This window comes from Staurois parvus, unplaced genomic scaffold (assembly GCF_062004578.1).
Source record: "Staurois parvus isolate SC_StPar_1 unplaced genomic scaffold, SC_StPar_1.0 ptg000818l, whole genome shotgun sequence".
Lineage (NCBI taxonomy): Eukaryota > Metazoa > Chordata > Amphibia > Anura > Ranidae > Staurois > Staurois parvus.
The window spans coordinates 5,645,109-5,672,115 of record NW_028318614.1 but is presented as its reverse complement, the minus strand read 5'-3'; the positions used below and the strand labels follow the sequence as shown (position 1 = coordinate 5,672,115).

Here is a 27,007-nt window from a genome sequence, read left to right as displayed (position 1 = left end):
AATTAGCGCAAATAAAGAACTCGAGTTATCAGTTAATTTGTGAATATTAGTAGGGATTTTTTCAGAGCTAAAGTTCTATCAGTTTAGTAGGTTCATGTACATTTTGTCACCTGAACTTCATCAGAGCTGCCACTGATGAAGTCTAGATAATGAAACATGTCGCAAGGGGCTGTAGACATGTTTGTGCAAGTCTGATTCCGAATGAGTCATCGAAGATCAGGATTGTAGCTGTGATCTGTTTGAAAAGTTCTGTATACACATGGGATTGTAAATGCTGTTTTAGGCTTGGTTTTTATAATTACGTTGTTAGATTATTTTCTCTTTCCTGACCATTGCACAATGATATGCTGGTATAAGAACATGCTGATTTGTCAGTGGGTTATTCATCTTCTGTACAGATTTCATAGATGGATGCAAGTTTGATTCCATAGAAGATTATGAAGTGCACTTACACTTGCCTTTACAGGTGGTTATTCTGATGCAATGAGCTCCAGTAGGTGATGAATTGTACCTGGAGTAGTAAGTGATATTGTGGATGGCATTTATTGGTTATACAATCTAATTTTTGCACATTTCTGTGTGCGCTGCCAATTTAGATTTTTGTCATTTCAGTTTCCTTGAATACCTATTGTTGCTTTGTCCAAATATCAGTTTCTGTATGGTCATAAGTTTTACTTTTTTAATCTTTTGATTTCAGGAAGTTCCACAAAAAGTTAGGCCAGCAGGCGTGGATGGTGGCTGCTATCACCGTCACAGAATTCCTCATAGTGGTAAAATACGATCCATACACCATAACACTACCCTTACCATTCTACGTAACGCAGTGTTGGATTCTGGGTATAGTTCTTGTTCTCCTGTGGACGGCATGGCGTTTTTTTATCAGGTAAGGAAATCGGCCTCTAATTTCACACATGGAAAATGCATACATGATTGATGAGGATTTTATTATTCTGTGTTAGAAGCATTATACACATTCCCCTTCCCCTAGACTTTCCCCTTCTAGTTGCTTAATCTGTGGTCTGAAATAAAGATGTTGCAAAGGATGTTTGTACTTGTAGTTCATTCACTCACAGAACTCTGTTAATGAATGACACGGCCATGTGGGTGGAACACCGCATGTCCCTGATCTTTTCAAAAAGTGACAGCTGGTATGGGGAACTTCTCCCCATACTGCTGTCACACCATCTGCTCGGATCCCTGAGCAACTGCAGGAGGAGTCACATGTTACGTGTTCCACCCTAAAAAGGATGGAACATGTAACATGTTCCCGAAAGTGAACTCGTCCTTGTAATTTTTCAATACTTATCTGCTCTGTGCAATAGTTTAGCACAGAGCTGCCCCAATCCTCCTTTTTATAGGGTATACCATCAGCATTCTCAGGTCCTCCTCTTCTCCGTGTGCCATCATAGGAAGCCACTTCTTGTGGTGGCACATGTTCTGACTTGATCCCGAGCCATGCTGTATTGAAACACACGGTGCAGCTCGGCTCGCCCCCACTCCCTCCTAATTGGATTTGACAGCAGCAGATGCCAATGGCTGTCGCTGCTGCCCCAAGCTAAGTGAGGAGAAAGAAGCAGCGTTGCTCTTACAGGCACAGCACTGGATCGAGATCAGGCTCAGGTAAGTAGGAAGGGCTGGGGGAAGCTGAACATGGGGGGGGGGGGGGGGGTTGCAGATAAAGCATTAAGGAAAAGAAAACTTAAGGCTTTACAACCACTTTAAAATACAGAGGAGCAGTTGTTTAATAAACTGGTGCAGTATTTCTGGCCACAAGTGAGTGGAATTGACAATAGATGCATGAACCTGACAATTTTCATAGGATGTTGCAGGATAGAATATTTGATCATACAGAACTTACAACATAGACCATTCACAGGATGATTGAGCTGTGCACATTAAAATCTGCCGATGTGTCACAAGAGGAAATATGTTTTCTTTGGATACCTAAAATTTTTGTTTGTGACAAAAAATATATATAATACATACAGTATCTCACAGAAGTGAGTTCACCCCTCACATTTTTGTAAATATTGTATTTTATCTTTTCAAGTGACAACACTGAAGAAATGACACTTTGCTACAATGTAAAGTAGTGAGTGTACAGCTTCTATAACAGTGTGTGCTATCCCCTCAAAATAACTCAACAGACCGCCATTAATGTCTAAACCGCTGGCAACAAAAGTGAGCACACCTCTAAGTGAAAATGTCCAAATTTGGCCCAAAGTATCAATATTTTGTGTGGCCACCATTATTTTCCAGCACTGCCTTAACCCTCTTGGGCATGGAGTTCACCAGAGCTTTACAGGTTACCACTGGAGTCCTCTTCCACTCCTCCATGACGACATCACAGAGCTGGTGGATGTTAGAGACCTTGCGCTCCTCCACCTTCCGTTTAAGGATGCCCCACAGATGTTCAATAGGGTTTAGGTCTGGAGACATGCTGGGCCAGTCCATCACCTTTACCCTCAGCTTCTTTAGCAAGGCAATGGTCGTCTTGGAGGTGTGTTTGGAGTCGTTATGTTGGAATAATGCCCTGCGGCCCAGTCTCTGAAGGGAGGGGATCATGCTCTACTTCAGTATATCACAGTACATGTTAGCATTCATGGTTCCCTCAATGAACTGTAGCTCCCCAGTGCCGCAGCACTCATGCAGCCCAGACCATGACACTCCCCCCACCATGCTTGACTGTATGCAAGACACACTTGTCTTTGTACTCCTCACCTGGTTGCCACCACACACGCTTGACACCATCTGAACCAAATAAGTTTCTCTTGGTCTCATCAGACCACAGGACATGGTTCCAGTAATCCATGTCCTTAGTCTGCTTGTCTTCAGCAAACTGATTGCGGGCTTTCTTGTGCATCATCTTTAGAAGAGGCTTCCTTCTGGGAAGACGGCCATGCAGACCAATTTGATGCAGTGTGTGGCGTATGGTCTGAGCACTGACAGGCTGACCCCCCACCTCTTCAACCTCTGCAGCAATGCTGGCAGCACTCGTATGTCTAGTTCCCAAAGACAACCTCTAGATATGACGCTGAGCAGGTGCACTCAACTTCTTTTTTGGTTGACCATGGCAAGGTCTGTTCTGAGTGGAACCTGTCTTTTTAAACCACTGTATGGTCTTGGCCACCATGCTGCAGCTCAGTTTCAGGGTCTTGGCAATCTTCTTATAGCCTAGGCCATCTTTATGTAGAGCAACAATTCTTTTTTTCAGATCCTCAGAGTTCTTTTCCATGAAGTACCTTGTTGAACTTCCAGTGACCAGTATGAGAGAGTGAGAACAGTAACACCAAATTTAACACACCTGCTCCCGATTCACACCTGAGACCTTGTAACACTAACGAGTCACATGACACCGGGGAGGGAAAATGGCTAATTGGGCCCAATTTGGACATTTTCACATAGGGGTGTACTCACTTTTGTTGCCAGCGGTTTAGATATTAATGGCTGTGTGATGAGTTATTTTTAGGGGACAGCAAATTTACACTGTTCTACAAGCTGTACACTCACTACTTTATATTGTAGCAAACTGTCATTTCTTCAGTGTTGTCACATGAAAAGATAGAATGAAATATTTACAAAAATTAAGGGTGTACTCACTTCTGTGAGATACTGTATATTTACACAAAGATATATAGATGTATGACAAGCAATATAATTATGTATAATACATAGTAAAAAAATGATCATTTATCATAAGTCACCAGTTACACCGCTGCGATTTGTGCGTGATTTCTGAAGGCTTTATTGCGACTTGTGAAGATTTTAAAAATTTCTTGCAATTTGCAGTGCGATTTCAATTGTATTCTATGTATGTGAAATCGCAACAAAACTGCAGAAAAAGTAATGCAAGAACTACTTTCGAAATCGCACTGCAGCAAATCACACATATTAAGACACTGACGTTCACATTCATTAGATGCGATTTCAGTTCGCAAATCGCACCGGCATGAGGGGCACTAAAGCTTCAAATTACCCATTTTATTTATGTGGCACAGCAATTCCTAACATTTATTTGTAATTGTTTCAAAAACTTATCAGAACTGAAGCTTCAATCTTTGGTTCTGGAGCAGTGCTTTCAGTTGGTCTTGCATGATTAGATGGGGCTGCTTAATTTTTCTGCTGCAGACTGCTTGGTGTGCAACAAGTTAGTGTGTACATGGCTTGTACACACTGAACACTCAGATTATGTGAAAGAAGACTGAGAATTGCATGTTTTAGCAGAACTAAACTCCCAAACACACTCTCCTTTACTTTCCAGTGATGTGGCGGTTAGATCCCTCACCAGCCATTGTCATCTCTTCCTCTGGTGCAGGCTTTTCAGCCTCTTGATTAACCAGTCAGAGATATCGTCATGCTATGCAAGTGTACAGGAGTCGGTCATTCTGGCACATCTGGAGTGTGCTGGGAATACACAATGAGCTGAGCATGCACAGCATAGTTGCATTCAGTAAAAAACAGTGAGCAGGCAGGTCAGTGGTCAGCTAGACACTCAGCGCAGCCATCCACAATACAGGCAAAGTACAGAGAGGTCTGCAGACTTGCAATTAAAGTGAGCTGCAACTACGCAGACTTGAGAGATGTTCAGCACACTGTAACGTGTAGAGACACCTATTCAAAGTGAATGCTGAAGTGGTGGGTAAATGGAATGGCACCTTACTCATACATTCCAGAGTATACAAGTGTCACTTACACACCCGAAATACCCAACAAAAGACCATCTATTTTGCCACAGGAGAAAATGCTATGTTTTAGGCTGCACAAGGGATCCCTTCATTGTCTGTATTGCCTAGATCAGGGGTCTCCAAACTATGGCCCTCCAGGTGTTGAGGAACTGCAAGTCCCATGAGGCCTTGCAAGACTCTGACAGCCACAGGCAAGACTATCAGAAGCACGATGGGATTTGTAGTACTTCAACAGCTGGAGGGCCATAGTTTGGAGACCCCTGCCCTAGATGAAATGTTCCCACCTTGGCCTCAAAACATTCTCTTGTCCCCAAATCATTACATTTTCCCATGTGACAGAATAAATGCACCTTTATTGAGGGATTGCAGTGTGCTGGTGACACTTGTATAGTTTAAGTGACCTTCACATGCAAAAAACAAAGCCCTTCTACACACGAAATAAAGGTTATTTATGTATTTGGGTGGAGGTCTCTTTTTTCAAGTGTTGTCATTATTACGGTTTCTTTTCATTTGCAGAGACATTACACTACGCTACAAAGAAATCCGTCGGCAGAGACAAGAGTACAGAGTGGAGGATGATGCGTTACAGAGGAACGGTGATGCAAATACCGAAAGGAACTTGCCTAAACCGAAAAACCAATGAGTTTTACCACACCAACTACCCCACGCTGTGTCTTTCCACCCTACCCACCGTTACTGAACATGAATTGTACTTTTTATATTTTAATGTATTGGATACTTCTGCTATTTAAAAATGAAACCTGTAAACCTCGTGCTTTGCTCGTTCATTTTTTTTTTCTATTGTCCGTTTGGAATGGAAACTGGAACTTGAAGGTCAAGCCTGCCTATCTGCACCGTGCTGACCACGAGCCTGCATACTCTGACTTGCCGCTTTTGTACAGTAACTGATGAACTAAACATTTTACATTTGGCAAATAATTTAAATAATCCGTAACAAGTGGAGTTGTGTATTTTTGTTATATTTATGGAAGATGGTGATATTTTTTTGAATTTTTTTAATGGGAATTCCATTTCATTTATTGAGACATTTCTTAATTTAATAATTAATTGAAGGTGAAACTGCTAAACTAAACAAAATATTTGAGTTTTTAGTGTTTGTCAGTTTTTGGGCTTTTAATGTGTTTGAATATGATTCCTAGCAGCCATTTTGTAGCTGAATATTTATTTTATACTTGCTAATCCACCAGGAAGCAGATTATTATGAATAATAACTGATAGTCCATTGGTTCTTGTGGAATTGTTAAAGTCCACTTCTAACCTAACACTGTTTTAAAATGTTCACTGCTACCTAACCTGTGTAAAATAAATTAAAAAAGGGGTATACTTACCTATTTCTAGTGCTGTGGTCTGGTCACATGATCTGCAGCCTCATCTTCCCTATGTCAATCAGCAGCTGCTGCAGGAGAGAGGAGGGTGCGCTGACAATGGCGGAAACATAGGAGCTTATGAGTGACGCAATGGCTCTTGGAATTCCCAGCCATTGTCGAGTGCTCCTTTCTCTCCCCTGCAGCAGCCACTCACCAACACGGGATCATGTGATTGGACCAGAATGGCCTAAATAAGTATATATTTTTTTTTTATACAAGTTAAGTAGCAGAGGGGAGGAGGGGACTTTTTAAACTGTTGGACAGGAATTACAATTTAAGAACATTTTTGACTTACAAATGTGGCTGCTACTAACTATGGTGGTGAAAGGTGCTCTTTTAGTGTAATGTGATTTTTTTTTTTTTTTTTTTTTTTTTTTTTCTTTTTAAATGGGTTGTATTTTATTGCAGGTATGTGTAGCCTTAACGTTATGCCCCTTGTTGGATGTATACACATGTGAACTCAGTTTAAAATGAACCCAGCTCAGTCATTGTAAAGTTTTAAAAGTAAAAGTCCCAGCCGTGATCAGACACAAGGTGTCTGCTCTTACTTTAACTCTGTTACTGGAGACTTTCCTGATTTTGGAGTCAAGTCCCACCCTGTAACCTGCAGCTTGTCATAGACGCACCCTTATTGGCCACTAAAATGCTCTTTTGGTACAGTTAAATGACAGCTGCTATTGCTGAGCCTAAAAGGCAGGGCAATTAAGCCTCTAGTAGTAAAGTGAAGCTGAAACTCAGATGCACAGAGTCAAATTTTCTAAACAAATAATTTTCGGTGAGCATATATTTTGAGTAATATTGCAGTGCTTACCATGCAGTAACGTTTTGTTTTCTTACATTTTATGTGCTTGCTTCTCAGTATTTTTGTTGGTATGGGTAAATGAATGTGTAGGAGTGCCAGAATGCAAATATTTGAGTCCAGGCCATTCCAATTGCTTTTAATTGGTAAGTGTATGTGAAATTGATAAAAAGGCTAGGTGCACACTTGTGTGACCCATGTTTTGCGGGTAGGACAGCCCATTTTTTCAATGGGCTGCTTTACTCTCAGAAACTGGGTAAAGAAGTCGTAAACCCCCTTTTTTTTTTTTTTTTTTTAAATCGTGCCACAAATCACTGCATGGTGCTGCAGCACCATGCAGTTTTGAGCATGTGAAAGCACAGGCATTTTGCCGACGTGATGGGGTGCCATTAAGTAGTGTCACCCCCACATGTCTGCTAAAGATCCTGCTTGCAGGTCAGGAACTAGCACAATTTTGTGAGCGTTCCTAACCTGCACAAGTGTGAACCTTGCCTTAAGTTGGATCACACTTGGAGAAGCAGTTGGCTTGCTGTAGGTCCTAGACATATAGCAAGTCACCAGACTGCCTCACCGAGGGTGAACCAGTTTGAGCAGTGTCCACAATCATGCTGACCTTAACATACAGTGTCTTGAAAAAGTATTCATACCCATTGAAATTTTCCACATTTTCTCATGTTACAACCAAAAACATAAATGTATTTTATTGGGATTTTATGTGATAGACCAACACAAAGTGGCACATAACTGTGAAGTGGAAGGAAAATGATCAATGGTTTTCAAAATTTTTACAAATATCTGAAAAGTATGGCGTGCATTTGTATTCAGGCCCCCTGAGCCAATACTTTGTAGAACCACCTTTCACTGCAATTACAGCTGCAAGTCTTTTTGGGGATGTCTCTACTAGCTTTGCACATCTAGAGAGTGAAAATTTTGCCCATTCTTCTTTGCAAAATAGCTCAAGCTCTGTACGATTGGATGGAGAGCGTCTGTGAACAGCAATCTTAAAGTGTTGCCACAGATTCTCAATTGGATTTAGGTCTGGACTTTGGGCCATTCTAACACATGAATATGCTTTGATCTAAACCAGGGGTGTCAAACTGGTGGCCCTCCAACTGTTGTGAAACTACAAGTCCCATCATGCCTCTGCCTTTGGGAGTCATGCTTGTAACTGTCAATCTTGCAATGCCTCATGGGACTTGTAGTTTGGCAACAGCTGGAGGGCCACCAGTTTGACACCCGTAATCTAAACTATTCCATTGTAGCTCTGGCTGTATGTTTAGGGTCAATGTCCTGCTGAAAGGTGAACCTCCTCCCCAGTCTCAAGTCTTTTGCAGACTCTAACAGGCTTTCTTTTAAGATTGCCCTGTATTTGGCTCCATCCATCTTCCCATCACCTCTGACCAGCTTCCCTGTCCCTGCTGAAGAAAAGCATCCCCACAACATGATGCTGCCACCACCATGTTTCATGGTGGGGATGGTGTGTTCAGGGTGATGTGCAGTGTTAGTTTTCCACCACACATAGCGTTTTGCTTTTAGGCCAAACGTTCAATATTGGTCTCATCTCACCAGAGCACCTTCTTCCACGTTTGCTGTGTCCTCCACATGGCTTCTCGCAAACTGCAAACAGAACTTCTTATGGTTTTCTTTTAACAATGGCTTTCTTCTTGCCACTCTTCCATAAAGGCCAGATTTGTGGAGTGCAAGACTAGTAGTTGTCCTGTGGACAGGTTCTCTCACCTGAGCTGTAGATCTCTGCAGCTTCTTAAGAGTTACCATGGCCCTCTTGGTTGCTTCTCTGAATAATGCTGTCCTTGCCCGGCCTGTCAGTTTAGGTGGACTGCCTTGTCTTGGTAGATTTGCAGAGCCAGACTTTCATTTGTAGATGATGGATAGAACAGTGCTCTGTGAGATGTTCAAAGCTTGGGATATTTTATATAACTTAACCCCGCTTTTAGCTTCTCCACAACTCTATCCCTGACCTGTCTGGTGTGTTCTTTGGTCTTCATGATGCTGTTTGTTCACTAATGTTCTTTAACAAACCTCTGAGGGCTTCACAGAACAGCTGTATTTATACTGGGATTAAATTACACACAGGTGGACTCTATTTGCTAATTAGGTGACTTCTGAAGGCAATTGGTTCCACTAGATTTTAGTTAGGGGTATTAGAGTAAAGGGGGCTGAACACAAATGCACCCCACACTTTTCACATATTTATTTGTAAGAAAATTTTTCTTCCACTTCACAACTATGTGTCACTGTGTGTTGGTCTATCACATAAAATCCCAATAAAATACAGTTTATGTTTTTGGTTGTAGCATGACAAAATATGGAAAATTTCAAGGGGATATGAATACTTTTTCAAGGCACTGTATATTAGCAGTTTCTTCATCTGGCAGGTTGCCTGAGTTACAAAACCTGAAGGGGGCACACTAAGACCACTGAAAAATATCGACATGTTTTATGGATAATTGAGAAAATAAAAATTCAAATAGCTCTCTCCAGACCTGTGCATGTTGCCATTCCTACAGCTTCACTTACCAAATCACACCTTTTGAGGCTTTGCCTTGATCAAGACTTACCTAAACTTTAACAATGAAGTTCTCTTATTTGGTTCATTTTCATCTGGTAAATATACCATTGAATGTATTTTGTTTTCTGTTTGATACAATAAGTTAAAAAAAAATTGCAAAGTCTGAGGACTACATAACCACACCTTTCTATGTTATGGACAACAGGAGAGCGGTGGGATTCTACAGTTCTGTCTGCCTTCCATTGTCCTGATAGAGAAGGGTTAGTCGTCATCCTAGAACAGGAAGTATGTTTCTGGGAGCTTCACCAATTGAAATAAAAGAAAAAGCTTTAAAAAAAAAAAGCTAATGCAGCCATCTTTTTGTGTTTTTTAAATTCCTTAAATTTAATTAAAAAGGAATCCTACATAGCTTTTGTCACAAGCTGAGTGCCACTGCAACAACCACCAGAAATATTGATACTTTTGTTGTTTTACATAGAAAGATTGACAGATTTGTTGCTAATAGCTAGTTATATTAATATATCAGCAGTTAAGTAGAGAGGCTGTAGTAACTAAATCTATCTGTGACAAAAGGAGTGCATTCGTTCCAAGGCGTCAACCAACCTGCATAGATTAACCTTTTGAGAAGCTGTTGTGCAGGACAACCACTGTGTAGCAGGAAGCAGAGCCTTCATCTGTAATGAGTTAAAGCGGAATTTCAGTCAGTTTTGTGTTTATTAAAAGTAAGCCGCTACAAAAACTGTAGTTGCTGACTGTTAATAAACACACTCACCTGATCCAGTGATGTGCTCACCTGTGCCCCTTCTCTGCTGCTTCTTTCCCTGGCGCCAACATCTTAACTGTGGGCACCAGGCTGTGATAGCTTGCGACTTCACCACCGGGTGCCCACTGCTCATGTGCAAATTGCGCGGCACATTCTCATTGGTCTGGCTGTCTTCTGGGACCTATGAAGGTGCCCAGGAGACTGCAAGAGGAAGGAGGGGGCCGAACTGAGCTGGAAGTGGGAGCGGAGACCTCTCAAAAACAGGTATTGCCCCCCCCCCCCCCAAGGTGCTAAATATGGCAGTGGAGGCAAATAAACGGATCTTCTGCTTTTGAATGGAACTCTGCTTTAATAGAGCTGTATTTGCCTGTAACTACAATTTTTACATAGAATTGACATGCAGTAATACATTTCAGTTACATAAAGCATATATTTTTACATTAATAAGGTTATTTATATGAATATGGATTGAAGCTGTTTTCTTTTATATTGGCACAGATATAGAAAAATAATCTTTGAAAAGTTTATACATTCCCTTTCTGATTGGGTAAATAAAACATTGCATTAGAGTATTCTGTGTTTTATATGCAGCCAGCAGGTGGAGCTCTATGCTTCCTTTTCATGTGAAGACGGGCTGTTAACAGAGCTAAAGCTGAAAGGTAAATGGTTTGTTTTTAACCTTAAAGCTCCACCCAAAAGGGGAAGTTCTGCTTTAAGGACTGCTCCCCCGCTCCCCATTAAGGATTGGCACCTTTGGGGAGCGGGTACCCAAATTTGACAGGTACCCACTCCCACTTCCAGTCTGATTGGAAGCAGCAGGTGTCCTCCCTCCCTGTAGTCTTGTGGGACACGTGACAGGTCCCAGAAGACTACAGGACCATTCACGCAGCGCAGCGCTACTTGCGCATGTGCAGTGGGTGCCCAGCTGTGAAGCCACATGCTATCACAGCCGGGTGCCCACAGTGAAGATGCTGGCCTCCTGGAATCCAGGACGGCCAGTGAAACGAGCTGCAGGGGACACACCACAGGACCGAGGGACAAGTGGCTGTTTTTTTTTTTTTTTTTTTTAAAAGTCAGCAGCTACAGTTTTTGTAGCTGCTGACTTTTTTTTTTTATTTTATAGGTTGAGTGGAACTCTGCTTTAATGCATTCCTTGCATTAAGTGGAAAAAAATGCCCTCATTTGATCCAATGTTGTATCAGTCTGCAGCTCTTCTTTTCTCTCACTTTCTGGTCTCACAGGCTTTGCTTTTTCTAGTGGAACCTGCTGCTGTCAATCAAAGCCAGTAATGAGGGGGCAGGGTCCAGTCCTGCTGTCTTGGTCTATTGAGGCAGGCATTGAGGATTGGGAGGGAGCCCATAAGAGTGCTCTCATAGGCAGTAGCTTTCTATAGGGGCAGTCACTGGAGAGGAAGAGCTAAGAGTGCCAGTGGGGGACTGGAGAGGAGGAGGTTTCCGACCACTTTGTGCAATTCCACTGCACAGGTAAGTATAAACCTATTTTTTTTTTATTTAAAAAAAAAAAATTACGATTAAAAGTACTTGAACTTTATACATGCGAAACTAAAATCAGAGCAATGATGTTTCCCCCTCCCCCAGCATATTCAATGTAACAGGTACAGATTTTCAATAACTAAAAACAAACATAGCTTTTGCTATGTAATCTTAGCAACCTCGTAATGCTTTGAAGCCTGGATCATTGTACTCTGTATTAAATGTTTGTAAAACAAAATTTTGTATATTAAAAAAACAGCAACCTTAGCATGTAATGAACTGAAAAAGTTAAATCCAGTTCATTTGCAAATATGATGGTTTAACCTCTCTAAGGGGAAGGCATTTTATTTTAAAAGTATCGTCGCTGAGAAGCTTTAATACATTCATGCAGCAATCTGAATACTTTAAAGTCTATGCTGAGCTTCGATGGAGGGACGCTGACAGGTTCAATCATAGATCAGAGACTGCTGCTTTTTCTGGCTCCCAAGATGAGTTTTTACAGTGGGGGTACATGTCTCCCCATGAAAAGGGAAACTACCCTAAAACCTGGTACTAAATAGCCATTTTTGCAGATTAAAGCAATGTGCAGGAATGAGGGGACATGCATGGGATAGTTGTCTCTGGAAGTTGCTGGCAAAATTAAAGCTTAAAAAAAAAATTTCTTAACCTGTGCTTAGGTATAAATTAACACGTGTGTACACCAAACTAAGTGGATGACTTAAGTGAACATCATAATATATTGTAGACATAACATTTACGTGTCAATCATTACAATGTATGAATCAAAAAAAAAAAAGTTCAAAAAATATTAAATAAATCTAACAAGGCTGCTGCAAAGGGTACTGACCCTCACAGAATTAAACAATTGTAGTTAAGCGCTGCCCAAACATAAATTACATCATCATATACAGTGTTTCGTATGACAAGTCCTCATAAAGTACATGCACTGTGAATAACTGTAATCGTGACTTGTGCTGTGATCTTATAAAAGTGCTGGAACACACAGTGGTACCCCTCACTCACCGACGTGTATGGAAAAAAAAATCCCAGAATAGCTGGCACTTGTAGTCCTCCATGATGGCATCAGTTGACGCGCCGTGGTGACGTATCCGGTCCGTGGAGCGCACTATATATCTCTATGCATGGCATTATTTTACTGTGAGTGGAATACATACTTTTATCTGGAATTGTACTATGTGGCTATTTTTTTTATTTTATTTCTTATGAGCGCCTAAATTCTTGGTTACCGTATACAATCATCCTCATGATTAAAGCTATATCCACATCGTGGAGGACTACAAGTGCCAGCTATTCCGGGATTTGTTTTCCCACTAAGCACATTAGACCCCAAACTAGAGTCCATACAAGTCGGTGAGTGAGGGGTACCACTGGTGGGAGCAGAGTGTCTGTTGTTCCAGCACTTTTATAAGAAGATCACAGCACAAGTCATGATTACAATTATTCACAGTGCATGGACTTTGAGGAATTGTCATATGAAACACTGTATATGATGATGTAAGTTGTTTAGGCAGCGCTTAACTAGTATAATTGCTTACCAAAAAAAAACTTAATTTTTTTCATCTACAGCTTTAAGCCTCATATTCCTAGATTGTAAGCTCCAAGGAGCAGGACCCTCCTATCCCTCTTGTATTGAACTGTATTGTTGCTGTATTCTCTCCCGTTATATTGTAAAGCGCTGAGCAAACTGTTGATGCTATATAAATCCTGTATAATAATAATACACATGGCCCAAAATCAGCCTTCACAGTAGAAACCAGATGACATTTGGCCTGTGTGTACAGCTGCCTGTCCAACAGAAGCTGATCTCACAACAGGTTTTTATCCAACAAGCATGCTTGGAAACCAGCAGCTGATCAACATTCGGTCAGCGCTTGCAGCTAATGGCTGTGAGTGCTGACTGGTGGGGGGTGGTCCTCCTGTTAGAACACAATGGCATAGTGGGGGAGATTGTTAATACCACTGGGGTTAATACAGCAATCTAAGGTTTTGGGGTTTTTTTATGTTCAGCCTGCTGGGTTGAATGGAAAAAAAATGTATAGTGGTTACAGGCTTAAGTTACATAATTCTTTTTTTTTTTTTTTAAACATTATTTAAGTTTTCACAGGCTGGAATGAATAAAGGCATGACAACGCAATGGTCCAACAATTGGACCCAGCTAAGGCGATAACAAAGCAGTGTATGATGTAACGCAATCCACTAGGTGAAGTATTGCTTACACGTTAAGGCAGCATAGTGATACCAGGACATGTTAGTCCGCTTCTCTCATGTCTAAGCCATTTTCACGACATATATAATAGTCAAAATCTCATTGCTGACCTGTATAGGGCCAACTATAGAAAGTTAAACAATAGTAGAGTGAGCTGAGGAAGAAAACCTAGAGTGAAAAAGCAGGAAAGAAAAAAAAAAAGAAGTGGGGTCTCGCTTCTCCGCAGCAAGACGTGGACATGTGACATGTGTCCAGGAGAACCATTTCTGTCTACATTTTTTTCTTCCCTACCATATAGTAGTTACAAAACTTACTGGTAATGAAGTATATCCTACAATGTGCTGGCTGCTGGAATCTATATAGATTTTCACTGCAGGACTGACCTGTCCTCTTCTTGCTGCTGAACACCTGGTGCTGTGAGGGTTAATATCTTTGGATCTCTGGTCACAGCTGCGTTCACTGATCAGGTTACAGGCAGTGGAATCTTGTGGGAGTCTGATCAGACACGGGATTATCTTCCTGCGATCACTGATCAGGTTACAGGCAGTGCAATCGGTGGGAGTCTGATCAGGCACGGGATTATCTTCCTGCGATCACTGATCAGGTTACAGGCAGTGGAATCAGTGGAAGTCTTATCTTCCTGTGTTCACTGATCATGTTAAAGGTAGTGGAATCAATTAAAGAATTCAATGCAGGATGGAGGGAACAGAGGGTATGTCCCTGTCTCATCAACCTTGGAGACCTGAAGCTGTTAACTCCCACAGTGCCATCAGTTAAGTAGCAGGAAGAGGACAGGGCAGCCCTGCAGTAAAAATCTCTACAGAATCCAGCAGCCTGCACATCATGAAACATACTTTATTCCAGGTAAGTAATATAACTAAAGCTGTAGTAAAATGTTTAACTATAACAGCTTTAAGGAACAATCTTAGAGAAGCTTCAGCCAGGTTTCCAAAAATTAAGTCAGTTGCTGACTTTTAATAAACACAGACCTGTCCAGGAATCCAGCGTCGTCCTCACCTGGTGTCGGCATGTTAACCGTGAGAAGCTGGCTGTGACTTCTTGCGGCTTCCCACTGTGCATGTGTGAGCCGCACTGCACCTTGTCACTGGACCTGCGGACTTATGGGACCTCTGATGGGTTTCAAAAGATTGCAGGCAGGAGGAACAAACTTTTACTCCTAGGTGGTCAGAGCAGAAGTGCGAGTGGGAATTTCTGAAAACGAAGTACCTCCCTACCAAAGCATAAAATATGTTCCATATATTACAGAGGAGGGGAGTTGACAGAAGAAAAGGAGAACTTCCCCCTTTTGGGTGAAGTTCTGTTGAAAGAGACCCATCATTTCAAGAAAAAATTCTAAAATGCTTGTAATTGCCTGTAAACCACCCTTCTGTAGACATCCAAAAGCCCCAAGACTGCTGCTGGGTGTGTCTATCTTGGCTGTGATGTTTGCAGCCCCAGCAAAATTCAGTTACTCTTCTTCCACCTCACTCCTCCCACAGCAGCTACATAAAGGGGTACACAGGGGAGTGACGGTGGTGTAATTAGACACGTCCAGTGGAAGAAAGCGCTGTGCTAGAGCCTCATGCTTCCTGGAGAAGTCAAATTTGTTAGCAAGTTCAAAGACACACTGCAAGTGAATAAAAAATATTTCATGGAAAGTTGCCAGTAACTTAAAATTATCCTTTTTTCTATGCTTTTATCTGCATTTATGTTGCAACAGGGTCTCAACGTCTTTCAAAAATGAAGCTAAAAGTAGGTTCTACATGAGTAAAGTTAAGTGGTATTATTTACCAATGTGCACATTTCATCACTATAGGCACACCAAGATGAACTAAATTCTATGTAAAAGGTCTTTGTAAAGCACTGACACAATGTGCATAGGATGAGCAATTCCCTCAGCAAGTTACCTCACAGTTTTTAAATCTGAGCAATTCTGCAATATTTCAGATGTGTAACTTTGAATGCAAGCTCCTTTACCTGATTTTGTGTAGACATTCATTAAAATGTCATCTAACAGGGTATTTTGTGATTTATTTGGAAGCTGTTGCTATAACCTGTTCATCTAGAACAGGGGTCTCCAAACTTTGTAAACAAAGGGCCAGTTTACTTTCCTTCAGACTTCATGTGGGCTGTAGCTAATGTAAGTAAAAAATGCTCTGGTGTCAATGGGAGTAAACCATGCCCCATCAGTGGCCTTACTGGGAGAAATAGTGCCACATAGTTGGTTTCAGTGGCAGGAATAGTGCCCCATCATCCGTGTCAGTGGAAGGAATAGTGCCTCATCATTGCTATCAGTGGAAGAAACAGTGACCAATAATTGGTGTCAGTGCAAGGAATAGTGCCCCATCATTGATGTCAGTGCAAGGAATAGTGCCCCATCATTGATGTCGGTGCAAGGAATAGTACACCATCATTGATGTCGGTGCAAGGAATAGTGCCCCATCATTGGTGTTGGTGCAAGGAATAGTTCCCCATTATTGGTGTCAGTGCAAGGAATAGTGCCTCTCATTGGTGTCAGTGGGAGGAATGGTGCCCTATCATTGATATCAGTGGAAGGAATAGTGCCCCATCATTGTTGTCGGTGGGAGGAATAGTACCCCATCATTGGTATTAGTGGTACGAATAGTGCCCCATCATAGTTGTCAGTGGGAGGAATAATGCCCCATTACTGATATCAGTGGAAGGAATAGTGCCCCATCATTGTTGTCAGTAGGAGGAATAGTACCCCATCATTGGTATTAGTGGTACAAATAGTGCCCCATCATTGTCAGTGGTATGAATAGTGCCCCATCATTGGTATTAGTGGTATGAATAGTGCTCCATCATTGTCAGTGGGAGGAATAGTGCCCCATCATTGGTATTAGTGGTAGGAATAGTGCCCCATTATTGTTGTCAGTGGTAGGAATAGTGCCCCATTATTGTTGTCAGTGGAAGGAATAGTGCCCCATTATTGTCAGTGGGAGGAATAATGCCCCATTATTGTTGTCAGTGGGAGGAATAGTGCCCCATCATTGGTGTCAGTGGAAGCAATAGTGCCCCATCATTGGTGTAAGTGGGTAGAATTGTGCTTTGTATCCATGGGAAGCCCAGGGGCCAGATAAAGGCAAGCAAAGGGCTGCAGATTGGAGACTACTGATCTAGAAGACAGGTGTTGGTCTGTTGTAGGGTGGCCTGTATGAAGTGTGGAGAGGAGAATTTCATAAAGGGTCAACAATGTGTGTCGTCTCAGATTTTTAATGCAGAATGGAGTATGTCAAGCTGCACAGCAAAATCTCCTCCCCATATATCTTTTTTTAAAGCTCAAAATTTGAGATTGCAAACTGAACTCAGACATTAGCTGCAAATACAGTACCATTAGAAATTCAAAAAGCATCCCAGGAGCCTAAAAACCTCAGGTGCCACATTTTGCAAATTGGCTTAAAAAAAAAAGTCGGTTCAAAAAGTCAAACTCTGAACTACTCTCACACCTCCTGGTAGTGCATCATGGTAGCACACAATGGGTTAATGTTCCACACCCTAATCCTATAGGATGAGTTATCAATAAATGTATCCTACTTAAACAGTACCACTGCTCACCCTCAAAAGGTTATCTACAGTGCATTTAGAAAGTATTCACAGCGCTTAACTTTTGCCACATTTTGTTATGTTACAGCCTTATTCCAAAATGGATTAAATTCATTTTTTTCCTCAACATTCTACAAACAATACCCCATAATGACAACGTGAAAGAAGTTCGTTTTGAAATCTTTGCAATTTATTAAAAATAAAAAACGAAAAAAAAATACATGTACATAAGTATTCACAGCCTTTGCTCAATACTTTGTCAAAGCCCCTTTAGCACCAATTACAGCCTCAAGTCATTTTGAGTATGATGCTACCAGCTTGGCACACATTTTTGGGCAATTTCTCCCATTCTTCTTTGCAGTACCTCTCAAGTTCCATCAGGTAGGATGGGGAGCATCGATGCACAGCCATTTTCAGATCTCTCCAGAGATGTTCAATCGGGTTCAAGTCTGGGCTCTGCCTGGGCCACTTCAGGACATTCACAGAGTTGGCCCGTAGCCACTCCTTTGTTGTGTGGGCTGTGTGCTTAGAGTCTTTGTCCTGTTGAAAGATGAACTGTTGCCCCAGTCTAAAGTCCAGAGCACTCTGGAACAGGTTTTCATCAAGGATGTCTCTGTACATTGCTGCATTCATCTTTCCTTCGATCCTGACTAGTCTCCCAGTTCCTGCAGCTGAAAAGCATCCCCACAGCATGATGCTGCCACCACCATGCTTCACTGTAGGGATGGTATTGGCCAGGTGGTGAGCGGTGCCTAATTTCCTCAAGACATGACGCTTTGCATTCAGGCCAAAGAGTTCAATCAGACCAGAGAGTTTTGTTTCTCATGGTCTGAGAGTCCCTCAGGTGCCTTTTGGCAAACTCCAGGTGGGCTGCCATTTGCCTTTTTATTGAGGAATGGCTTCCATCTGGCAACTCTACCATACAGGCCAGATTGGTGGAGTGCTGCAGAGATGGTTGTTCTTCTGGAAGGTTCTCCTCTCTCTACAGAGAAACGCTGGAGCTCTTTCAGAGTGACCATCGGGTGCTTGGTTACCTCCCTGGCTAAGGCCCTTCTCCCTCGATTGCTCATTTTGGCCGGGTGGCCTGCTCTAGGAAGATTCCTGGTGGTTCCAAACTTCTTCCATTTACGGATGATAAAGGACACTGTGCTTATTGGGACCTTCGATACTGCAGAAAATTTCCTTCCCCAGATCTGTGCCTTGATACAATCCTGTCTCGGAGGTCTACGGACAATTACTTGGACTTCATGGCTTGGTTTGTGCTCTGACATGCACTGTTGACTGTGGGACCTTATATAGACAGGTTTATGCCTTTCCTAACCATGTCCAATCAACTGAATTTCCTACAGGTGGACTCCAATCAAGCTGTGGAAACATCTCAAGGATGATCAGTGGGAACAGGATGCACCAGAACTCAATTTTGAGTGTCATGGCAAAGGCTGTGAATACTTATGTACATGGGGTTTTTTTCCATTTTTAATTTTTAATAAATTGCAAAGATTTCAAAATGAACTTCTTTCAGGTTGTCATTATGGGGTATTGTTTGTAGAATGTTGAGGAACAAAATTAATTTATTCCATTTTGGAATAAGGCTGTAACATAACAAAATGTGGCAAAAGTTAAGCGCTGTGAATACTTTCTGGATGCAGTGTATCATCATGCAATCCATGTATATTTTTCCCCCCTATCTGTCCCTGCCCCTGCCTTTTGTGACTCCAAAGGAAGTATCCAGCTGGGAGTTGTGTTCTCTGTTTCTCAGGAGATCTCTCAGGTAATGCTTAGTGTTTTCCATTACTGGTTGTCACTCTTTTTTTTCTTGGTCATTTAATCCATCTTCTCCAAAATTGTTAATGTTCTAGATTTTCTTCATGATGACTTCGAGAAAGGTCTGTCTTGGAATTCATTGAAAGTCCATGTTTCTGCAATCTTCAGTTAAAAATATGTAAATGCAACATTGCCTATTCCTGATATGTACTTGTATGAAGAAGTATCCTGTTCTCTTTGTATTACTTCCTTCGTGTGAAATCCCTGGTGTTCCTGCCAGTCCCTCTGCTTTCCATTAAAAACTGACCACACCAGACAGAAGAACTCAGTGTGGTCAGTTCTCTAGATGTACTGGGAACTCAGTGTGATCTCTTCCAATAATCAGACTTGATCAGTTTACAGTTTCTTCTCCTCCCCCAGCTCATATGCAGCTGAGTACAGGGTGTATGTGATCGTTTAAAAAAAAAAATGGGGGGGGAAGGTATTTATAATTTTTTTTTATATCTATAACACAATTATTTTGCCTTTCATATCTACTTTACATTGAACAGGTTGTTTTGTGAGGGTTTACAATCACTTTATGCTCCATTCACACTACTGTTTTTTTAAACTCCTAGAACAGTGATGGAGAACCTTTGAGTGTCCAAACTGCAACCCAAAACCCATTTATTTATTGCAAAGTGCCAACTGCAATTAAACCTGAATACTGAGGTTTTAGTTTAGAAAAAACTACTCATACATTAACATCTTTTGTCTTGAAAAAAAACACAATAAAAGAGCTTTCACTGGCCACCAGCACAAGGGGGCAATTTTTCACTGACCACCAGCACAAGGGGGCAAAGTTCCATTGATCACCAGCACAGAGAAGCAAAAGTTCCAATGACCACCAGCACAAGGGGGCAAAGTTCCACAGACCACCAACACAAGGGGGCAATGTTCGACTGAGCACCAGTACAAGGGGGCAATGTTCCAGGGATTTATCCTTAATTCCATCATTAATCCCCCTTCAGCACCCTTTCATCTATTTCAAAGTTTTCCCTATTAGAGAATTCTGAGTTTTGGAGTTCCTGGGATGCTGTGAAGTTTTTCAGTGAAACTTGCAGCCTCTAGTTAGTTGCTGCACTAAACTTTGTTGTTTTTATAGTTTATTTGGTTTTGTTCATGTACAGCTAAAGGGTCTATTCAGATGGACTCTGAGGCTAGGTTCAAATTACAGCATGTTGGGATTGCTTGCAGACTCGCGTGTGTTCCTGACACGCACACAACTATGCTGCTCTTTTGCGGATGCATGAGAGTGCTATTAGTTCTAAATGGGAATCATGGCATGTTCTCATGTAATCCAAACTGCATGGTGCCATGTGATTTTAGAAAGGGTTGCGGAGCCAGATGTGAACCAAGTCTTGGGACCTGTCCTCCACGCTGAGCCACTTTTTCTGCTTGCAGGCAGCTCATAGAAGTAGATGTAGAAGCAGCAGCTGCACAGACACAATTGCATGTTAAAATTTAGCATATGAGCAGGAGTGGTTGCATAGATTCGAATGCACAGTGTCTGTGTTTGGATCTTTGCACCACTCCTGCCTGCATGTCAAATTTTGACTAGTGAATTTGTCTCCTTCTTTGGGGTGCCTGTGCACCAAGGGCGTCCCTAGGCAGGTGCGGGGCGTGCGCGCCGCACCGGGTGGCACCGGACCCGCTCCACGAAATGGTAAGTTGTAAAGCAAGCCAACGATCCCCGGAGTCCGATCCATTATGCTCCCCAATCCGCAGATCCGATCCATCCTGCGGGGATTGTCAGCTTGCTTTACAACTTACCTTTTCGTGGAGTGGGTCCGGTTGCATGCCGACAATCCCCGCAGGATGGCTCGGATCTGCAGATTGAGGAGCATAATGGATCGGAGTCCAATCCATTATGCTCAATCCGCAGATCCGATCCATTATGCTCAGTCCGCAGATCTGATCCATTCTGTGGGGATCGTCGGAGGGGGTGTCACCAAGTGTTATCACACCAGGTGACACTAAGCCTAGGGACGACCCTGCTGTGCACAGCTCCAAGGTGCATGAACATGCAGCAAAAAGCGGCTCAGCATGGAGAACAGGTCGCAGGATCTGTCTGAATGAGAACCTAAATTGAACTTTGTGTATCTTCAGTCTTGCACAGTTGTACAGGCTCCTCTCATGTATGGCACTTACTCTGCTTTCACTGCGCACTGAGCTCCTCACCATATGCATTAGAAGCTGCTGCAAGTCAGATACTGCCTGTATAATTTCCAGGCTGGAGGACATCCAGCATCACGCAATCGTTTTCCTCCACATCCTTACTGTACCTGGCCCATTCCTTTCATTTATTGGATTTCAGGACTTTTATTCATGGAAGTAAACGGCGATTACTATGGTAGCAATGTAACTATGCAATAAAATCCATAGCTGGAGCTCAGCTTTAAATAGCTTGTAGCTTGAAGCTCCAAAAAAGCTCAAACTTACAAAATCAATTGTTTTCTATGGTGCCTGTTCCCACTGTCAGGTGTGAACAGGCACCATAGAGAACAATTGATTTTGTAAGTTTTAACTTTTTTGGAGCTTCAAGCTACAAAATGCTCTAGTGTGAATGCAGCCTTAGGGCTCATGTACATGGGGCGTTTGGAAAACTCTTCTGAATGATGGAAACTGACTGCTGGAAAACGTACGTTAAAAAAATATCAGTTTAGCTGTTTTTGCATACCGCGTTTATGCACGTTTGCCTTTAGAAGCGTTTTTAAAAGATAACCTGAGGAGACCTTCCCAAATGCCCAGAATGCACTGAAAAAAAGTAACTAATTAACTATTTCAGACATTTTGAGAGAAATGGAGAGAGAAGAAGCAGAGAGAGCAGTATGTGTTGAGATTACCTGTCTTTTCTGGTTGTATTTACTATGGATCCCATCATGAGCATAATGCGGCACGTTCTACCATTATTTTCCTGCACGCGAAACCTGGAACTGACTGTACTGGTGTACTAGATCCATTTGAATACATGGAAAATTCTTTGCATGCATTTCTGATAATGGCATTGGACAGCATCTGGATATGGAACAGTTAAAAAATGCTTCTAAACGTAAACGATTATAAACGTGGATTAACTGCGTTTACACACATTTGGCATTTGAAACGCTGGTAAAATCTACTCCTGAACGCAAGTTTGGTGGTTTCAAAAAAGTGACTGTAAACTCAACTGCCTGTAAAAGACTGTAAATGACTATGTGTACATGGACACATAGGAACACATTAGGGAGAGTTCAGGGGCTGCTGAGAAAAACGCTGAACAGCTCCTGAATGTCAGTTTAGCAGCTGCAGTGCACATGAGCCCTTACAGGGCTGCTGTTGTGGACTTCCTAAAAAGGCAGAGATCTGTTCCTTAATATAAAAGGCTGACACTGAATTTTAAGTTGCACAGTCTACAGCCACTTTACTTTTAAGCAATCTTCAATAATTTTTTTTAACTGTCTTTGAGTCCAGGCACTACTGAAGTCATATCTTTCTCAAACCCCTGAGAAGTGTAAGCCTTTTTTTTTTAATTGCTAGTCTTCCAGTGAACTACTGCTGTGGTTGCTGCGTTCTGCATTATGGTGCAGTCTTTTTGATGGTGCCTGATATACACCTGCCAGTTCATCTTTAAGAGGTTGTAAACCTCTGAAATGAAAAATGAACAAAGCATATCCTGCTGTAGTCTGTATTTACCTCAATCCACATCACCTCTTTGGTTCCTATCTGGTTCCTTATCTCTCTGCTACTGCTCAAAATCCTAGGGTGTGGTGGATGCCCCCAACCCCCCATCCAGCACACAGAAGGTGATTGACAGACTCAGCTGAGATTGTGACTCAGATCTCAGATTACACTCAGCTCCTTGTTCTATGCTGTGCACTGTGTGACAACACATCCCTGCCCCCTGCCTCTTGAAGCTGAGAAATATTGTGTGAAATGTGAGCTTTAGAAGGCGCTATAAGGGAGGAGAGCTGCAGATAAATAGGTACAACATATGTAGGAGGATGTGTTTCATCTCTGTGTATGACCTGAGGATAGCCGCTTTACTGGGTATATGTAAGGGTTTACAACCACTTTAAATTACAATGCACCATAGTGTGCCTCCATCCAAAAACCTCTAGCTCAATTTAGTTCCTAATCCGATAAAAGGACGGAGAGTAGGGGGTTTATTTACTAAAGCTGGAGAGTCCAAAATCAGACTCCCTTCTGCATAGAAACCAATCAGCTTCTAACCTCAGCTTGTTCAATGAAGCTTTGGCAATGAAACCTGGAAGCTGATTGGTTTCTATGCAGAAGGGAGTCTGATTTTGGACTCTCCAGCTTTAGTAAATAAACCCCTAGGTGTCTTCATACCCTTAAATAGTTTTCATAGCAACCTAAAACCATGGAAACTCAAGTATGCAATGTATGATTTCAACTATTGTCTCCAGTTCCTCATCGCTGCTTCTTCAATATGTCAGTGCATCTTCATCATATTGAAGTGTTCGAAGTTCCATTATACCTTTTATACTGACGCAAAGGCTCTGTTCATATATTTCTAACTGCTAAATGGGAGTCTGCCTGCTACGTATAATCGCATAATCACTCCCAGTGTTATATAAACTAAATTCCTGACTTCAGTGGAAAAACCCCCCCCATAAGTGCTCCATGAAAAAATTTAGCATTAACTGAAGCAACATACATAGTGCGCCTAGAAAACTCCACTTTATGACATTTAACAGTCATTTGGAGAATGGCCAAGTATTTGATCCTTTGTCAACAAGGACATTAATAGGCTACTTTAGCTAGACATGACATCATAGCAGCTATTTAAAAATGATCTGACTCGTAAACTGGAATTGGGTTGGTTTCTATAGGTGCTGCTTTTTTTTTATTTGCCCATCACAGCTTTATATGTGTGGTGATATATTCAAAGAACTTTGCCATGATACACAGTTTGGACACAGCCTATACAGTCAATAGACCTCAGTAACTATTACAAATCTCTGCAGCTTTGTAAAACCTCCCTAGCGGTATGATTATTTCCGATTTTTGGTGCTGAAAGCAGTACCATTTTTTCGCATGGAAATATGTATTTTTTTTTATTGTAGGCCTGTAATTTAGGAATAACTCACTGAAATCTGTCCAAACAAGAGTCTAGTAAACATTCCGGATATGCTAAAACTTGAAACACAAAATCATTAATTATAATTTAATAAATAATCATAAAAAATAATAATATAATAATAATACATTTAATTAAATAATATAATCAAACCAGAAACACTGAAATTTGAAATATAGCGCCAAGTTCGCACATCGCTGAGCAAAGTCGCAGAATTGTTTTCGGTGTCTGATGAAGAATTTCCCCACGAATCATTATCACTCAATTCTGCAAGTGGTTCTGATTTACTATCGCTGTTCTCTAGCCGGTCTAAAACCGATTTTGACATAAAGGGGTTTATTTACTAAAGCTGGAGAGTGCAAAATCAGACTCCCTTCTGCATAGAAACCAATCAGCTTCTAACCTCAGCTTGTTCAATGAAGCTTTGGCAATGAAACCTGGAAGCTGATTGGTTTCTATGCAGAAGTGAGTCTGATTTTGCACTCTCCAGCTTTAGTAAATAAACCCCAAAGGGACGCTTTTTGGACGCCATGGACTTTTCTAAGTTTCCAGGCAGAAAGAACAGTCAAAATGCAGGCAGGGGACAGGACAAAGCACTCGGGACAAAATGTATATAAAATGCATTGAAACAGCAATGTTTTACTATGTAATAATCATTTTTAAAAAAATGAAATTTTTTAAAAATTTCAAATTTGCCCCGACGTCACAGGGACCGAAACACGGAAGCCGGATGCCGGCATCGGCCGGAAGAGATGGCCGGGGATGCTGCAGGGGACGCATCGCGGGAGCAAAGGACAAGGTAAGCGCTGCAGGGACTCCCTATGTAACGCTGCATGGTAAGCCCAAGTGTAGCTCGGGGTTACTGCTTTTGGTACTGAAACTCTACCCCGAGCTACACTCGGGAATACCACTAGGGAGGTTAAAGAACTTCACTCTCTCAATCAACATTGATTATTTGTAATCCCTATGCTGTTATCATTAGTAAATAGATAGAAAAGTATATCATATTTACTTGTTTTAAACTTTTTTTTTTCATTTCTTCTGTTACTTCCTGGTTTCCTGCCTAGGCAAATTATGTCATACATTCCAGGAGAATTCAGGAGGGTAGGAGGGGATTGCTGAGCTAAGCACACTCTTCTGCCTGTATGTCTGAGATAAAGGCAGATGGATTCCAAGAAGTAAATGATACATGAATCATCTGCCCTTACTCAAGATAGTCGCAGACAGGGGGTGTTTTTTAACCCCTTAACAACGAGCGCACGCAAATATGCGACCTCTTGGCGTCTGGGCCTTGACGCTGAGGGGCCGCATGTTTGTGTGCCATTAGAAAATACATATGTTCTGAGAGCGAGCGCCCTCATAGAAAGGTGCCGATCTCCCCTTGCGATCGGCACCTTTTCCGATCATGTGACGGCGAATCACAGAGGTCACATGACCCTAAAACCCCGCCCGCCTCTTGGCTTCTGAAACTCTTAAAGGGCTGGGAGGCACCAGCACCAAGAGGTTAAAGTACTAACAAATGGCAACTGCCCAAATCTATAACTGGCCTTTGCACCAAGGAGTACATGGAAGGGCAACGCATGTCAAACAACAACAAAGAAAAATTCCCAGCTCACTTTCCAACCGGCCTGCAACCAACCAAATTGTCCTAACAGTTTGAGTTAAAAACAAGGGTTTCGTTTGCACACATTTGCAAATATATGCGTAAGCTGCAGAGCCTCTTCACGGCACCCCATAATTTTGCATTTCCTAACTCCAAACATTTTTTTTTTGAGAGCCTCCATAGCAGAAGCAGATTATTATTATCATATATGTATAATAATGGATAGACTGAGGGCAGGTAAGCCTGGAAGGAGTCCAACCCTCCTTAAAAGCACAGGGGCGTACTGGACCTGGACATCCAGCATATAGCACAATGGCAGCCAAGGTGTCCAGTGCATCCTCTCACCAGGTGTTTTTCAAAGTGATTTCTTAGCAGAATAAAGCATGGAGACATGGATGAATGGTTCAGTTTGCTTTGGATAACAAAAATTAATTAAATAGCATTTTTGGTTTGTAGTGCTCAGATTTAGTGTAGTTCTGCTTAAATTCCAGGCATGGTGTATTTTTACATAGTTACATTGGTTCTGTGCCAATGTATCTATGTTTATACTATTCCTGGCCAATGTCCCTGGAAATCACTAATGTAGACACTGCTACTCCGGTGATCTCCACTTGCTTCAGGGTCCTGTGCAGAGTGGATGGCCTAAAGCATTTTGAACACAGGAGGTTGACTGCTCAGAACAAGTCCAATTTGAAGAATGCTTTCGTTTTCTAAATCAAGGGTCTCCAAACTTTATAAACAAATGGCCAGTTTATTGTTCTTCAGGCTTGGGGGGGATGGGACTATGGCCAGTAGGGAGTAAACAGTGCCCTATAATTGGTTTTAGTGGGAGGAATAGTGCCTCATTGTTGGTATAAGTAGGAATAATGCTCCATCGATGGTGTCCATGGGAGGAATGGTGCCCCATCATTGGTGTCAGTTGGAGGAAAAGGGCTGGATAAAGGCAAGCAAAGGGTTGCGTCTGGCCCCTGGGCTACAGTTTGGAGACCATTTGTCTAAACGAATGCAAAGAGTTCTTTGATTGGATGTGGTGGAGAATGTGATATCACCACCCCACCTCTCCACCTTA

At 41.9% G+C, this 27,007-nt stretch overlaps 1 protein-coding gene across 2 annotated transcripts in view; it reads left to right on the top strand.

The window, feature by feature from the left end:
- Positions 1-9,373, top strand: part of PTDSS2 (phosphatidylserine synthase 2) — a 109,602-nt gene extending 100,229 nt beyond the window's left edge. For both annotated transcript variants that reach the window (XM_089654972.1, XM_089654973.1), the window contains exons 11-12: positions 698-883; positions 5,202-9,373. In XM_089654972.1, coding sequence (XP_089511098.1) covers positions 698-883; positions 5,202-5,328 — 313 coding nt within the window. In that variant the 3' untranslated portion in view covers positions 5,329-9,373. The remainder of the gene's footprint in view (positions 1-697; positions 884-5,201) is intronic.
- Positions 9,374-27,007: the final 17,634 nt, after the last annotated feature.